This window comes from Antechinus flavipes, chromosome 1 (assembly GCF_016432865.1).
Source record: "Antechinus flavipes isolate AdamAnt ecotype Samford, QLD, Australia chromosome 1, AdamAnt_v2, whole genome shotgun sequence".
NCBI classification, from domain to species: Eukaryota; Metazoa; Chordata; class Mammalia; order Dasyuromorphia; family Dasyuridae; genus Antechinus; species Antechinus flavipes.
The window spans coordinates 309,749,200-309,766,770 of NC_067398.1; the positions used below are offsets into that span (position 1 = coordinate 309,749,200).

A 17,571-nucleotide genomic window follows, 5' to 3' on the forward strand; every position below is an offset into this window, starting at 1 on the left:
CATTCAGTCTCCATAGTTCTCCTTCTGGGTACAGGTTTCCTACCCCAAGAATATTTTAATTGTCCTGGATAACTATATTATTGAGACAATCTAAGTCTATCATAGTTGATCATCACATAATCTTGCTGTTTATATATATGTATAACTATATATATGCATATATATATATATTTTTATTTTTCTTTTTTTTGCTTTTTGCTGAGGCAATTGGGGTTAAGTGATTTGCCCAGGGTCACATAGCTAGGAAGTGTTTAAGTTTTAGTGTCTGAGATCAGATTTGAACTCATGTTCTCCTGACCAGGGCTGGTGCTCTATCTACCGCACCACCTAGCTGAACACTATATTTCAACCAAACTGACCTACAGTTATTCCTTCCACATCATAGGGTTTAAGGATGAAGCACTCTACTAACTGGAAAATAATTTGGCTCTTTTTTCATACCAGAGAAGAAGTCTGAATTATGATTATATTAAAAGATAAAATTTGCTGATGTTATACAATACTATACATATATCTTATGCATTTCTGAGTTTTCAGTTTCTACAAAACTCCCCCAAAATCCCATTAAATTTCTTATGCTGACCCCATGATATATCAAAACTGAGATGGGGAAAGTCTCGCTGTGGAAGGGATAACTGTATTGGTTCTCCATTTGTCTAGAATGATCTCTCTTTTTACCTCTATCTCTGGGAACTCCTAACTAACTCCTTTGAAGGCTCAGCTCAGGTGCCTTCCTAAAGCTCTTCTTGATTTTCTCAATTGTTAGTGTTCCATCACCATTCTTTTGACTATTATTTTGAATTTACTTATCTGTAAATAAGTTCCAACAATGCAAGTTTCTTGAGGACAGAGACTATTTCATACTAATCTTTGTATCTATCCCCAGTGCCTAGGTACATGGTACATGTTTAATAAATGCTTATTGGATGAAACTTATGGCCCTTCCTCCCAATGGAGGAAAATAGTTGACTGACCTAGAGCCCAGTTTCACTCAATACTGGGCCTCCTCACCTACCAATGGAGGCTTTGCTAAACACAGGCAAATCTCACTTCATGCATACTTATCATGGGTTTATATTTGTACCTTTGATAAAGTGTGGCACTTTTCCAGTTTTCATATCTGGTGTTTTATTTTGAACAGGTGTCGGGGGCTGAGTCAGCCCTACAAGGGTGCTCCCCGGATAAACACCCAGCTAGAGCCTCTTTGCTATTAATTGGTTGAGTATTAGGGCAAGACCCACTTTCATTGTTAGGTGGGCAATCCTAGTTATAGAATCCAGGAACACCATTATTTCTTAAATACTTCAAGGATTACAAACATAAAGATATCATGTAGATGAAAACCCAATAGGAGGCATTATTTTGTAGTGGGTTTTGAATTAGAAAGACTTATGCCTGAATTCCGAGTCAGAGATTTAATTAGCTGTTTTCAAACTAGATTGTTTAATCTCTCTTAGCCTCACTTTTGTCATCTGTAAAATGGGGATAATAATAGCACTTATTTCATAGAGTTGCTGTGAGGAATAAATATTATAATTCATGTAAAATACTTAAAATACCATATCAAACTTCTTTCTGCCAGAAAGGATTTTATCTCACAACATCAGATATCACTGAGCCCAACTCTTTCATTTTACAGAAAAGTTAATTGAGGCACAAAAATGTATGAACATATCATAGTCACATAATATACAGGGTGAAATTTGAATCCAGGTCTTCCTGATTCTAAGTCTAGTATCCTATGCACTAAACCATTCCTCCTAAACATCTCTGAATCTCACTTTCCTGATCTGTAAGGTAAGAATAACAAACATAGCTACCTTATAGGGCTCTTATTTGGATCCAGTGAGATAATGTATGTAAAATACTTTATAAACCTTAGAATACTGTATAATTGGGACAGCTCTTTGTTGCAGTGGATAGAACACCAGCCCCGAAGTCAGGAGGACCTGAATTCAAATCTAGCCTCAGACAATTAACACTTCCCATATGACCCTGGGCAAGTCATTTAACCCCAAATGCCTCAGCCAAAAAAATACTGTATAATTGTGAGCTAGCACTCTCAAAGAGTGTTCATAGGCTCCTGAGAGGCTGAGTTATGGCCAAGATTGCTACTTGTCCCCATGCCTCAAACACTCTCCTTTCTCATCTTTTTTTCTGGTATCCTCCCAATCTTCCCTTATTTCTAGTCCCTTTCCTCTTTTGATCACCTACAATTTATGCTATCTATAGCTTCTGTGTATATAAGTTGTTTGCATGCTATTTCCCTGATGAGATTGTGAGCTCCTTGAAAAAGAGGCCTGTCTTCTGCTTTTCTTGTGGCCTCATTGCTTAACACAGTCCCTAGCTCACAACAGGTGCTTAGTAAATGATTGTTGACTTGTTTTTCTCATAGGTGGTCAGTGTTGGAAGTGGGATCTGAACCAGATTCTCTGACTTCAGAGCCAGTGTTTTTTCCACTGTTTTATTTGTCAGATTATAATAACCTGTGATGGACCTCCTTAAACAAATGGTTGATCACCAGGAATATACCTAAAGCCTTTCTAGCTTGGGAGGACCTGCAAGAGCATGGTATCTGATGTCACAGACCTCCAAAATCCACATGATTAGACATCCAAGTGAGACCGTCTAGAGGATCATCTTTACTATTACAAGTCAATAAGGGCATATTCCCATTGCCTAAGCCATCAGTAACAAACTTACCTGAGTGGTTCTTCTAGATAAAGGGTTTATAAGATCACAAATTTAGAACAGGAAGGAATCTTAGAATTCATTTAGTCCTAAGCACTAAGCACTGGTGACACAGTGGATACAGCCTATAGCCTCTAATACTTACTAGTTATGTGAGCCTCGGCAAGTCACTTCTATTCAATAATCCTCAAAATGTGGATAATAATAAGTTCTTATTAAAAGTTCTGAGAGTCAGATGAGATGACATTTGTAAAGTGATTAGCACAGTGACTGGTACATTGTAGTTGCTTTATACATGCTTATTCCCTTCCTTCCCCCTTCCTTTCCAACTCCCTCACATTTTTCAGAAGAAGAAACTTAAGATACAGGAAAATGAAGTGATTTCCCTAAAGTCACCCAAAAAGTTGAGTGGCAGAATCCAGGACTCTGTCCATTGTATTTTTCAATACAATTTTTGGCTTCCAGCCAAGGGAATTCAAAACCTGATACTCAGATGAATTATAACAGTAGCTCATCGAAACAGCAAATGTTGCTATCTCAAAAGGAATCTAAGTGGATAATGTATTACAGTATCACAAAATCTCAGGCTTGGAAGGAAACTCAGCAGCCAGTTAGTCCTAGAATCTGTCTCCCAAGTGGTCATTCAGCTTTTAATTGCAACTCTCCACTACCACCTGCAGAGGCATCTCATTCTACCATGCTGGACTTGGGGAGCTGGGAAGATCTTAGATTCTACTTCTGACACTTTTCAGTATTTTGAGTCCCAGCCTCCTCATCTATAAAATGAGGCTAAGAAATAAGAGTACCTGCTTCACAAGGTTGCTATGAGGTTCAAATAAGATAATATATGCAAATCTTATGTCAGTTTTTCCTTAAGAAGTTTTTTTTTCCTCATTTCAAGCCTAAATTTCCCTCCTTGTGACTTCCAATAACTTGTAGTTCTGCTTCTTGTGTCATCAGACAACAAAATGGGGGAAGGAATGATTTCGGTTGAGAATATTCTGGGAAAGAGGTCATGACATCCTAGGTCTTTGGCCAAAGGGAGGAAAACAGACATTTTAAAAAGGATTTTCATATTCCTACTGTCCTAATCATACCCAAGAGACCATAATTCCCATTTTCTTACCATATTCACTGCCTCCCATGGAAGTATTGAGGGCAGTCTTATTGATGTCTCCATTGAAGGTATAACAATTCCCATACATTGGATGGTGAAAAAGAGTGAAGTTCCTACAGGGATAAAACTGAGTCAGATAGTTCCAGATTTGGGATTCTTCATTCCTATCCCTTAAAAAAAAGTCAAGTCAGAGAGGGAGCACTGTTGTGTTGGGAGCCTCAACATAGTTCTTTTCCCCTTCTTACCCCACCTCTTGTTGGGATAGTCTATCACCTGTCTATTTCTTCCTCTGCTTCTTCCATCACTATTGCGGGGCTTGCTACTTTTTCCTCTCAACTCCTACTATATCTCTGTTCCTACATCTTTAAGTCCCTTAAAAAATTACCACTGTTATTCATCTTGTTCTTATCTTATTTGATGGAATTCAGATTGAAACAGTAACAGAAGTCATTATCCTGCCATAATTCCTTTATATTTAATGTCTTACAGATTACTATCTAGTACAATGGTTCTCAGTAACTCTTTATAGTCTTAAAAAATATTGAGGCCTTTCTCCAAAGAGTTTTTATTTACATTAATGTCATATGTATATGCCTTAGTGAAAATAAAAGTATCTTAGTATAATTGTGAAAATAGTTTTGACCTCATGGACCTGTTGAAAGGGTCTATGGATCATCTTGAGAACCTCTGAACCTATGTGGTAAAAATAAAAACAACAAAAAAAAAAACACCTACTTTTCTAAAATTGACTAAAAGTAGTGGTATGTAATCTAATAGGTTAACTAAGGGACAATTCTTTATTATTATGAGGTCAGCTTGATGTAATGAGTAAAGAGCTATTTATGAAGTCAATAAAACCTTAGTTTAGGTTGTGCCTCAAATATATCTTTGTTGTATGACTCTGAGAAGATCACTTAATTGTTAAATGCTCTGGGTAAACTTCTAAAGTTACCACTGATCTGAATTGGTAGAGGAAATTTCCTTTCTGAAAATTCCTTATTCCAATGACATCACAAGCTAGATTTTAAAAATTATTATTGTTAATAGAAATAGAGATTGAACCTGTTATTTAGTTGATATAAGGAACTACCTGGATAAGGAAATTCCTTAGCAATGCAGATTGGCACCTTCTCTGCAACTATTATTATTATTAGTAGTAGTAGTAATAGTAATAGGTAATAGTAGCAGTAGTAATAATAATAATAGTGGCAGTAGTAATAGTAGTTATAGTAGTAGTAGTAATAGTAATGGTAGTAGTAATAGTACTTGTAGTAGTAGTGGTGGTAGTAGCAGTAATAGTAGTACTATTAGTAATATTAGTAATAGTACTTGCAGTAGTAGTAGTAGTGGTAGTAGCATTAATAATTGTTGTTGTTGTAGTAGTAGTAGTAGTAGTAGTAGTAGTAGTAGTAGTAGTAGTAGTAATAGAAGTATTATTAGTCAAAAATCAAGGACCAGCCTTGGATCCTTTCCATTCACTTTCTCCTCCTCCGCTAAAACTTCCTACCCATGTGTCAACTATATAATAAAGGGAGGGAACAGGATTCCAATAAGGAGAGTCAGTCAGCTCAGCTGTGTGTGTAGGGTAGCACCCTTCAGTGCAAGAGGATGCTGAAGGTTGAAAATAGGGTGAAAGCAGGAGCATTTCCCTTGCTGACCTGGCATCACAAGAAACCCCGTCAAAGAAGCAGGTCACTAGCAATTCCTCTGCAGAGTAGCTCATGTTGATTTTCTTCTCCAGGGGCACTTGCGCCATGATATTCATGTAGTGCAGCTTGTACCATTCCCGAATGGCATTGACCCCAGAATTGAAGGTATAAGTTGCACAGTCATCACTGGTGCCATTTTTTTCACACTGTGAAAGAGATGAGATGGTATTTGTCAGCCCCTTCTAGCAATGGGCAGTTGGGAGAGGGGAATGCTGTCCACTATCTGGATGGGAATGTCCAGGTGATAGAATTTTATCTCATTTCCTCAACTCCCTCAAATGTTGTGATATCAGTAGCTTCATGAATGATGGTGCCTGGGAATTGCGATGGGAAAAGGTTGACTTTGTGCTAAGAAATTGTTATTCTAGTTGTCATTCTAGACCTCGGGGACAAGGAGAGCAGAGAATGTGCATAGACAAGATTCTTTTTTTAATGTAAGGAGCTTGGACAATGGTGGTTACTGCTCCTGGCAACTTTTCTAATGTTGAAAATTCCAAGAATAGACCCAGGCAGGCAGACTAGGGATGGCAAAAGTGAAGCACTGTATGACAGAAATAACACACTTCTCTATATGTTGTATAGATCTGAATTTAGACTACAATTCCCCCCACAATCTGACTTGTATAAGATGAGTATAACTTAAAAGTGAGGGTTATTTTTCAGCATATATATAGTAATAGAGAGAAAAAGAGATGTATCTATATCAATCTATATCTGTATCCATATCTATATCAATTATGGAATTACACTATTCTAATTAGTATTTATCAATTTGATAGAATCATATTAAAGCTCTGTATATAAGCCCCAGAGCTGTGAGCTGCAGATTCGAAGTTCACATCCTTAACTCTAGGAAATCAACTAAAAGCTCTCCACTCTTGTTTTTCCTTGTCATGGTGGTTGAGCCCATCATGGCAGAGGTGACTCAACTACATAAAAAGTCCCCCAAAATACTTTAGTGCCTCTGGACCAATATCTTATCCAATAAACATTATGACAATTTAAACAATGATAGCTTGTACCATTTCCTTCTTTCCAACCTAATGGGAGGCCTATCCATCTTATGTGGAGATATCCCTTGTTTCACCTATCTTCTGACCCTGCTGACAGCTTATTTTAGCTTCTGCATCACATGTTAATTGATGGAATTATTATGTATTTAGTACAGCTATTCTTTAATGTTTGGCCATCTAGCCCTATAAAAATAGAACTCTGGAAGGAGGCAACCTCTAAGATGATGAGTCAGATCTGAGGTCCGCTTCATTAGAGAGAACCATGGACCCTTTAATAAAGTGCCATTGGCTCACAGCTCTGTCTGTCTCTTTTATTGTAGGTGGGATAATATAAATATAAAAAATAAACCAATCTTTACTCTAAAAGTAGCATTTATAATTCTAAGAGTTTATATTCTATTAAGGGAGCCAAGTACATATATCAATCGACATAGAATAAATCAAATAAATATAAAGTAGCTAAAGACAGAAAGATTTCTCCTGATGAGAAATCAGGAAAGATTTCCTGTAGAAGGTGGTGGTTTGAGTTGCATCTTTAAAGAAGAGAATTTTGTGGGACAAAGCTAAGGAGAGAATGCATAGAGAAAGATACATACATTTCTATCTCCTGGTATCTCTATTTCCATTACAAGCTCAGATCCCATGCTCTCTCTTATATACTTTCCTTATCCTCCAATTGTTAATAATTCCTCCTTGCTCCTCCAATACAATAATTTAATTTGTAGACATCTGTATTTATTTAATTGTGCAGATGTTGTTTTCCACTAATAGAAATATAAGCCCTTTGAAGGCAGGGAATATTTTTCTTTTTGTTGTTCTATACTCAGCATTTAGTCATACCTGGAACATCACAAGAATTTAAGAAATGCTGGTAGAATTGAACTGAATGTTTTTCCTTTCAAAGAAATCTCATATTGGAGTTGCATCCTATTTAGGTTCAACAATGGCCTACATTTGGACTGACATGGGTATAAGCACACACACACACACACACACACACACACACACACACATTCACACAGAAAGGAGCATCCATAGAATGGCCCTCACCATCTGGAAGCCCACAGTTTTCTTGGTCTCCTGTACATGCATAACATCTGATGCCTTGTGGACAATGGTACCACTGACTTTCCGCTTTCTTCCAGTCAGGAGGTCAGTGGCTTCCTTGGTTGTATCATCTGGCTCAAAGACTACAAGTGGCAGGATGTTCAAGAACTTTGAATGGCTGTCTCCCTCAGATGATTGTGAGGAATTAGCCTCCCGCCGCTTCCGAGATTTGATATTAGAAAGTCCATATAAATTCCTCAAGGCATTTTTGGTCTCTTGGTCCAAGCCAGCCAGAAGTTCTTTCAAAGCACTGTACCTGTCAGGACATAAACACAGTCATGAAATGTAGAGAGAGAATAGAGCTCTTCTCTAGGTGACCAACCCCAGGGAAAACATGTCATGAAAAAAAAAAATACCTAACTTTGACAGCACCTGATTTCCCAATGCCCTCCCAAACATCTTCTCACTAGAACAAACACAGGTGATAATTCATTATTCTGTGCTTGCTATCAATGATTATTTGCATTCCAGGCACCTGGAGGTAGGGGTAGGGAGAGAGAAAAGGGACAGAATCACAAAACCTCAGAGATCAGAAAAGACCCCCACCCCATGCCTCAGAAAGAATTCCCCTAAGTGCCTTCACCTAAAGATCTCTAGGGTGGGAGAACCCATTATCTTCTAAAGCAACTTATTCTACTTTTGGAGAACATTAATTGTAAGGAAGCTTTTTCAGCACCAGGTCAGGATGCTTCTTTACACCTTATACCTTTTGCTCCTAGTTCAGTCTCTGGGGCTGGGCAAACTAAGTGTAATCCCTCTTTCATGAGAAAGACTTTAGAATTCTCAAAGATAGTAGACATGTAAGCAATGGTCTTGGAATCATAGGATGTGGATTCAAATCTTGGCAAGTCATATAATCTCCTTGGGCCTCTGTATCATCATCTATAACATAAGGGGGTTAAACTTGATATCCTTTAAGATCCTTTCTCATACCTTTTCTACGTTAACCATCTTCAGTTCTTTTAACTGAATCTCCCATAGCATGATCATAAGGCCTTTTTAATATAAGAAAATCTCTTACATTGATTGTATCATCCCTTTCTTACTTTTCTCCTTTCTAGATATTAATGATTCTCTCTGATATGACAATTGTAAAATGACTTGATTATAAGCAAATTACTTCAAGATTTTCAGGTTAAGATTATCAGCCTTGAGGTCTGGATCCAAGAAGCATTCTTTCACTTCTACTTATCTAGAATGGAGCATATTATCTTGTCTAATGCAAGGGTGACAGTGGTGATAATGATAATGAGAGGAGATTGAGCATGATGGTTAATAGTTCTGGCAAGAAAGGAGAAACTAGGGCTTTCTTAGATTATTTGTGCTAAAACTCATCCTCTGTATTGTGTGGATTAAGTAATAATCGGCTATGTATACTTAACATTTCTCACTCCTTTTGTAGTCACAAAGCATTTTCATTTGCATTACCTCATGGTATCCTCCTTAAAACCCCAAGAGGTAGCCAGGGCAGAGGAGGAAACTCAAGGTCAGAGAGCTTAAATGGTCTTCTAAGTCTGGTGTTCTTTCTACCACTACCTGTATACCATTAACTACATTAGAATTTGGCTTTCTTGGTACCATAGGATAGGTTAGGAATTAGGAGATCTGAAATTGGTTCTGACATTGACTCACTGTATAACTTTAAATGTTGCTTTTTGGAGGGTCCTTCCCCTCATACACTGGCAGAATTCAAGATATTTCCTATCTGCCTTATGGCAATTTTTAAAATCTTCACTAGATAGCTAGAAGGTGACCCAGCAGTTACTTTGCTAAGGTTTGTTTTCTATGGGCCACTCTGTCTCATGCCCAGGGATCCCAATTAGTGGGACTGGGTCCTACTAAGTTTGTTACCTGCAGCTGCTCAGTTACTGCTAGAAGTTATTTGGACAGGTTTTTAGAGCTGTACTTCCTTCTCTTAGCCATGTCAGGCCTAAAACTTTAGTTCAGAGAGATATGGACCTGGAAGTCCGAGAAATGGTAGCTTGAATTAAAAGAGCTGTAGCTTAAAAGAGCTTTGGCTTACTCTAAGAGTATAAGTTTAGCCTAAGTTCTTTACAAAACTAAGCCCACCATGAGATTACTCTCTCTTCCTCTCATAATGTCTTCCCTCTACTGGAGTCCTTCTCCTCACTCTAGCTAACTTTGGTTCATCTAGCTATAATTTCCCAATTCTATTTCATATTTACCATTCCTGATGTCTATTTTATCCCTTCATTTTGTCTACAACCTATTCCCTTAAAAAAAAATCTAAAAATTTTTTTTAAAAAATCTTTTTGCCAAATTAAGCTCTTCTGTTAGGAACATTTTACTGTGTATTCTGCCCAGCTATGTTTCTCTTTTATCTCCTACTAGACAATAAGCTCCTTGAGGGCCAAAACTCTTACTTATCTGACTACCCCTGTACTTTATCATATTATGTATATTATTTGGAGAGGGTATATTGTATTTTCTTATAGTTGCAGTTCACAGGATCATAAATCTAGGAAATTAATAAGAGTCTTCAAAAGACATATGGTTCAGTCCTGTGATTTTACAGATGAGGAAACAAAGTCCCAGGGAGATAAAGTTCTCTTTTTATATGCGTGTTTTCTGTTTCCTTAATTACATTATCAACTCTTAGATGGTAATGCCTGCCTTATAAACCCCTCTTGTGCCTGGTTGACCTTTAATAAATATTTGTTTTTTGGTAAGATCAGGCTATCTGACATTCCTGTGTTGTGTTTTTTAAAAGATGTTTCTACCCCAAACCTATGATATTCCTGCAATCATCTTTAATTTGGGAAAGTAACCACAGGCAGCTAGACCTCTGTCTCACTAGCTACTACAGGTTCTCTTTACAAGAGTAAGAATCATAATACTGGAAAAACAATAGACATGGGGCAGTTAGGTGATACAGTGGATAGAGCACTGGCCTAGAGGCAGGAAGTCCAGAGTGCAGATTTGACCTTAGAGACTGAACTAACTTAACTAGTCATTTAACTCTGACTGCCTAAAGAAAAATAATATTTTTTAAATATATTTTTGTATTATGTTAAAGCTGATAGCTCTCTTCTTAGAATAATGTTCATTGCCTATATTTATAATTGAAGGAAATAACTATATTCTAGTTAAAGACTGGTAAAAAAGGAAAAAAAGGAAAGATTATAATTGTCTTCCATTCAAATTAAGAGACTCTCTAAAATATATCTATCCCTAAGAGGTCCTCAAGGTTAAGAATTCTGAATTAGGGGCAGCTAGGTGATGCACATAAATAGAGCACAAGCCCTGCATCAGGAAGACCTTAGACACTTAACACTTCCTAGTTGTGTGACCCTGGGCAAGTCACTTAACCCCAATTGCTTCAAGGGGGAAAAAGAATTCTAAATTAGAGTTCTTAATTAAAATTAAGTAACTCTTTTCATTTTCCATGCTTGGGACAAAACTTTTAAAAACATGCTGATTTTATAATAAATATAATCATATATAGTATATATAATGTATACTAATAAAATTATATATAATATATATATATATATATATATATATATATATATATATAATATATATATATATATATATATATATATAACAGCCATTTATATCTTCCCCTTCTCATGAACTGTCATTTTATGAACTTATGTAAACTACTTTATCAGAGTAACTATAAGCAGAGTTTACTGTAACTGAGTCCTAAAGTCTTGAGTAAAATGGTTGGCTCTGGTCACTTCAAAAACCCCTTCTTTGCTCCTCATATCCCAATCTCTTACTTGTAAGGATTGATGTTACAGATGGTCACAGCCGGGAACTCGAGCTTCTGAAAATGGACCTTGATGGAGACAGAGACAGTGTAGAAGGAGAGGACGAGCAGGGCGCACTGCCACAAAATAAGCCCCACGGCGCTGAGCGTTAACAAGATCCAAATAAGCCTGCGGAGACGGCCCCGGGACACTACAATCCGCCGGCAGCCGTGAGTATTGGTGTTCAGACAGTACCATTTCATCAGCTCCTTTATTGAGGGAGCCTGAGGACCTGTGACAGTCAAGTTCTTTTTGATTTTAGCTTTGATCTTCTCCCCAGGAGCCATGGTGAAGTTCGACCCTGGAAAAGGGAGGAGGAAAAGGTGGGATCTTAGTGAGAGAAGCGCTGCCTGCAAACCCCTGACCTTCTGCGCATTATGTTGCTCATAGTCTTTTTCATGTCTTCTTAGGAGGAACCTCATTCTGGGGCTAAAGCCAGCCAGACCTGAGGGAAATCTTGTTCCCTTTATCTGGTGGATACTGTGCACTTAAGGTTTGGCTCCTTCTCCAGGATATTTGTTTTTGACTGTGGTCTCTGCCAAAGAGTCTTGTTTTCTCTCCTTACAGCTACCGATCTATCCCTGTAGGGTTCCTAGAGGCTTAACTAATGAGTCACTGAAAGGGACCTAGTAAAGAAAATTCATTTTGGAGTTTTCTGATAGGGTCAGCATAGAAAAATTAGTTCTTTACACACATTCCTTCTTAATTTGATTGGTCTAGCCACAAATCTGTAAATTAATTTCAGCACTGTTCTATTTTTTTTTAATGATATAGTGAACAATGAAATAAATCTCGCTTTGATTATTTTATCTTGTTATTTTTGTTGTTTTGGAGTTGTAAACATAAATCCTGGGCGTGAGGGAAAACTAATTCCCAATATTTCCTGGATTATTATGGTTATTTTGAGTGGGGTTTCCTTTGTTTTCTCTTCTTGCTGGTTTTGCTAGCAATATTCAGAAGGGCTGGCTATTTCGCATGTTTATTTTATATTCAGCTACTTTATTGAACTTATTAAAACATGAACTCTCCAGAGATTTTCCCAGGTTTTCCAATCTCTTTTACTAGACTCTTCCATTTTTGTGGAGCACTTCACAGTGACAAAGATCTTTCTTACCTAACTTGATTTTTTTTTTAAAATTGTTTTTTAATTTATGGACTAAAACAAGCATTCCAATAACAATACAATTTTAAAAAAAAAGAAGATTGCACAAGTTATTTGACTTTACAACAACCCTGAAAGATGGAAAGTCCAAACATCATCACTGTCATTTTAAAGATGATCAAACTCAGGCCCAGAGAGGCTAGATGACATGCCAAAATCAAAATCCTTTAACTCTGCTTTTTTTTTTTTTTAATAAACCTCCCAAACATCATTTTTTCTTCACCCATAAAAGTGGCTGCCCTAGTTCAACCTCTTATCATCTCTTGCCTAAACTATTGCTGTGGTCTCTTACTTGATTTCTTTTTATCTGTTTTCCCCTACTCTATACTTCCTCTCATTAGCTGCCAAAATGTTAGCAAAGATTTGACAATATCATTTCCCTACCCAAGATACTTCAGTAATTCCCCTTTCCTCCAAGAATAAAATACAAATTCTTCTGGGGTATTGAAAGCCCTATGCAATTTTTATTCTTCATATCTTTTTAAATGACCACATTTCTTCTGCCTCCTAAGTGGAACTTACTATCTTCCTCATAAATCCTTTCTTTTCTTCTAAAGTTCTTTGTCACTCTGTAGGACACAGCTTCCTCCCAGTCATTCAGTTTCCATTAGAAGCTTCTATTCATCCCTTTCTCTCAACTCCATATCCAATTTTTTTTTCCCCAAATCCAGTCAATCTCACCTTCAAAACATTTATATTTCCTCTTCTCTCCTGAGCCTATCACCAGTATACCAAAGTCCTGGACTATTTCCTTGCCTCAAATCTCTCCCTATTTCATTCCATTTTCCACATTAATTGTCAAATTAATCTTCTTAGAGTCAGCTGGTATCAGAGTGGATATAGAACCAGCCTTGGAGTTCAAATCCTGACTCAGATGATTACTAGCTGTGTAATCAATTGCTTCCAAAGAAAGAAAATTGGTATTCCTAAAGCACAGATCTGACCTCACTTTGTTACCCTCTTATGCAATAAATTCTAGTGGTTCATTGCCTTTTGGACCATAGTTCTTCATAACCTCTGCCTCTCATATCTTCCAAGTCTTCTCATACCTTATTTACTCCCAAGTAATGATCCTCTGTGATCCAATAACACTGATCTTCTTAATGTTCTTCACCTAAGTCTCCTAACCAAACATTTTCACTGGCTCTCCTGATGCTTGGAAACCTCTCTCCTAATTTCCATCTCCTGGCTTCCCAGACTTCCTTCCACTCCTAACTAAAATTTTGCCTTTTATAAGAAACATTTTCCAGGCCCCTCTTAATCCCAGTGTCTTCCCTCTTTTGATTAACTCTAATTTATCCTCTCTATATTTTGTTTATACAGTTATTTTTCTGTTAGTTGCCCCATTAGATTGAAATCTCTGAAGGCAGGTGACTTTTCCTTTTCTTTTCTGCCGCTATCTAGCTTGTGATTTCGAGTGATCTCTGGCATCAGTTCTCTATTGGTAAAAATAAATAAATAAATAAAATGGTTAGATGAGATGAGATATGAGATAAAATTCTACCTCAGAGTCTACAATCTTATGATTTCCATGGCCATTTTGATGATCATATATGCATGCAATGGATTTCAGTACTATGGGCTTCCATGAGCAAGAGGAAGGAGAATTCAGGGACTTGGATGTGCAAAAATTGGTCTTCTGTACCTTGGACAACTGTTCTGATTTGCATGTGTGTAGGTTGTGCAATGGATAGAGCATTGAGCCTGGAATCAGAAAAAATTCATCTTTCTTAGTTCAAATCTAGCCTCAGACACTTACTAGTTATATGATGCTAGGCAAGTCACTTAGCCCTATTGCCAAAGTTCCTCATCTGTAAAATGAGCTAGAAAAGGAAATGGCAAACCAGTATCTTTGCCAAGAAAACTGCAAATGGGGTCAAGAAGAGTCAAAAATGGCTGAAAAAATGACTGAGCTCTTTGGCTGGATTTCAGGCGTCTTCTTTTCTTGATTGTTATATTTCTTCTACCCTAGACCCCTAAACCAGTGACATGAAACTCTTCAGCAAGGCATGAGTTAGTATGGTATAGTAAAAACAATAAATATGGAATCCAAAGGCCTGGGATTGACCAGGAAAAGGGAAACAAGTTATCTGATGTTAGGAAGAAAAGAATCAGTGACATATTGGATGTCAAACAGCTCCAGCTCACTCCACAGGTACGTAGGATTCTACCTCCTCATTCCCATTAAACATCTCATTTCCCACCACAGAGGAATTATTTCTTTACTTCTACTTTAGCAACTTTTTAAAAAGACACAATTTGCAAAAATCTGATGGATTACTGGAGTGAAAAATAAAATTTATTTCTTAAAACTTTAACTCTCTTTTAGACTAATAGGAGATATTTAGAAATATCTGATTTTGATTACTGATTGGAAATTTTCACCAGGAACACTACTTGTCCTAGTCTGAGGAAGGACTGGGCCTTTTTGCTTTTGAGTGTTTTGCAAGGTTGGTGAAACATAAATCTGGTTTCCTCTGATTTGTTAAGGCTAAATACACACACACACACACACACACACACACACACACACACACACACACACATATATTTGTCTTGAGAACAGTCCTGTAGAAGTGACTCAAATCTCAAAACAGTGAGGTTAAATACGTCAACGAGGTAGTGTGACATTTTTCCTCTGTGCAATAAAATCTTATGATCCTAAGAACATATAGCTATCAAGCTATCAAATCTATGATTTTGGAGATTAGACTTCAATAATTAATCTGCTGTTACTATTTCTGATTCTACCAACATTCACAATTTCTTTCATTGAAAGAAATTTTCTTTTGGGATTATACTTCTTTGATAACTTAGTCCATGGTCCACAGAAATTTCCTCCCTGCTCCCTTCATGACATTGAATTACTCATAACAGTTATTCTGTTAGAATAGAGATTGATGGCTGATCAATCTAGATGGTCCTGATCTCCAAATGGTTTTGATCTTTACATGGCTCATAGCATTATATAGAGAGAGCTGGAAGATATTTCAGAGGTTATCTAATTCAATCTTCCCACTTGTACAAAAGTGAACAATTTGACTCACATCACACAGATAATAAACAGAAAACTTAGGTTTCTAACTCTGATTTGCTGACTTCATAGTCAGTGATCTTTTCACATCTTCCCTATTCTGATTTTAATAGTTTTTCTATCCAGCCTAGATCTGGTCTGCTACTTTTCTCTTTCACTAATTATCAGTTTAGGATCCCTTTTGTCATCAGTCCCAACACCCAGTCTGAAAAATTTTCACATCTAGGAAATTTCCACTATATGATTTCTTGATTTCTCTTCTCCTGCTTTCCAACTGCTGAGCAATAAAAAACAAAACAAAACAAAACAAAAACTCCTAATATAGCTTTGATTTCATTCCTTGTAAATTCAACGTGCATAATCTTGGGGTGGCTCATTGTTCAATCATCTTATTCATTTACTACCATCCGAGACCAATTCCAGACATTTAATTTATCCTCTAACCTTAGACTCTCATCATTTCCCATACTTGGGGAGATACCCTAGCCTGCTATTTCAACAAGATTTGCTGCCACCAGACAAGAGCCCTCTCCATAAGCTTCCTGGAAATTTCATCAGCACCTACTCTCTCCTTCCCTCTGATGACAGAAGTATTTTTAGTAGAAACTAAATCTCTCTACCTGCATCTTTGATTTCATGTTCTCCCACTTTTGCCAGGAGCTCTCAGCAATTTAAGAATTTTTTAAAACCTGTTTTAATGTGGACAGATTTAAAGCCTTAACTTTCCCCCTTCTTTCTCTCCAAGACTGAATTATTCTATAGAAAATAAGTTATACCAGCATAAGGTTGAAATCAACCAATTCGCTGAAACTGCTAGACCTTAAGTAAAATGCCAAGGGCCGGTCGTAGTTTGAATGTCAGTGGAGTTTGTTTTTCAGGATTCGGTGTTTCGGTACTCAGATCCCTGAGAGCAAAGGGTCCCGGGGATCTCTAGCTGCCGGAATGTAGCTAGAGGGAACTGAGCTGTGAGACAATGGACTCTTCACCTTGGCTTCAGGTGTGCTCAGCACTTTCCTGCGCACCCACAAAATCAAGGATACAGAGATACTTTGCTTATAAATCATCCCTGCGTAGCGGGCAGGGGAGGTTTGGTCCAGATCCTAGGGTTAGTCCTGGTTTTGCTCTATTTGGAAAATGCAGATGACTGGTGTCAGCTTCTCAGACCGCGACTGAGAGGAAAGCCAACTTAAAATTTTATGCTGAGAGCAGAGAGCAAAGGAAAGCACGCTGTCGGACCAGCAGAACTACCGGCAACCGGAGACCGACGCGGAGTCCCAAATATTCGAACCAACTTTCACAGGGAACACCTCTAGATGCCTATTCCCTCGGGATTTTAAAACTCACCTTGGGGCTTTGCGGAAGTGAGGTCCGGTTCAGGACAGCGGCAGAGCTACCTGACAGTGGGAAGGGATGTGAGTACGGGCTGTGCTGCGATGCGCTCCGAGAAGCCTGGGCATCCCCAGCCGTCCCGGCTGTCCAAGCCTCTTGTGAGCCTGGTGCAGTCTCCTCCTTCGGTCCCTCCTCCCTGGGCTGGCCTCCCAGCCCTAGACACCGCCCTCAGAATCCAGTCAAGCCGGACCGACTAAGGACAGCTCCATAGCTCCCTCTGAAGCCCCACCGCCGAACTGCGGGCAGTCACTGCCCTTCCAGCTGGTGCTAGTTGCGCTTGAGACATGATATGGCCGTGGTAGTCCCGCCTACTGAGGTCCTTCCTTTGGCCACCGGCCGGAGTCCTTTCGGGAGAGGGACAGCTTTTGGAGTCCCCAGAAATATCCTTGAGCCTGACCTTTTCCAGACAGACCATTTCTCTTCTGGAGGTCTAGGCTGGAGAATCCTCCCTCTTCTTGCCAAACGAAAAGACACGCTCTCTTACCTTGCTGCCTTTGGGGAGGAGAACCTCAGCCCTCTATCGGTGGGCCTGTGTTACTACGAGACTTCTGGCGTTTGAAAAACGAAGAAAGT

The 17,571-nt window shown here is 38.2% G+C and overlaps 1 protein-coding gene across 1 annotated transcript in view; it reads right to left on the reverse strand.

Annotated features, from left to right (window-relative positions):
• Positions 1-17,109, reverse strand: part of SCNN1G (sodium channel epithelial 1 subunit gamma) — a 29,794-nt gene extending 12,685 nt beyond the window's left edge. Inside the window, exons 1-5 of the mRNA XM_051964817.1 lie at positions 16,954-17,109; positions 11,384-11,714; positions 7,581-7,893; positions 5,467-5,663; positions 3,818-3,921 (exon numbers count right to left, since the gene is read on the reverse strand). Of these exons, the coding sequence (XP_051820777.1) occupies positions 3,818-3,921; positions 5,467-5,663; positions 7,581-7,893; positions 11,384-11,700 (931 nt within the window). The 5' untranslated portion in view covers positions 11,701-11,714; positions 16,954-17,109. The remainder of the gene's footprint in view (positions 1-3,817; positions 3,922-5,466; positions 5,664-7,580; positions 7,894-11,383; positions 11,715-16,953) is intronic.
• Between the last annotated feature and the right edge of the window lie 462 nt (positions 17,110-17,571).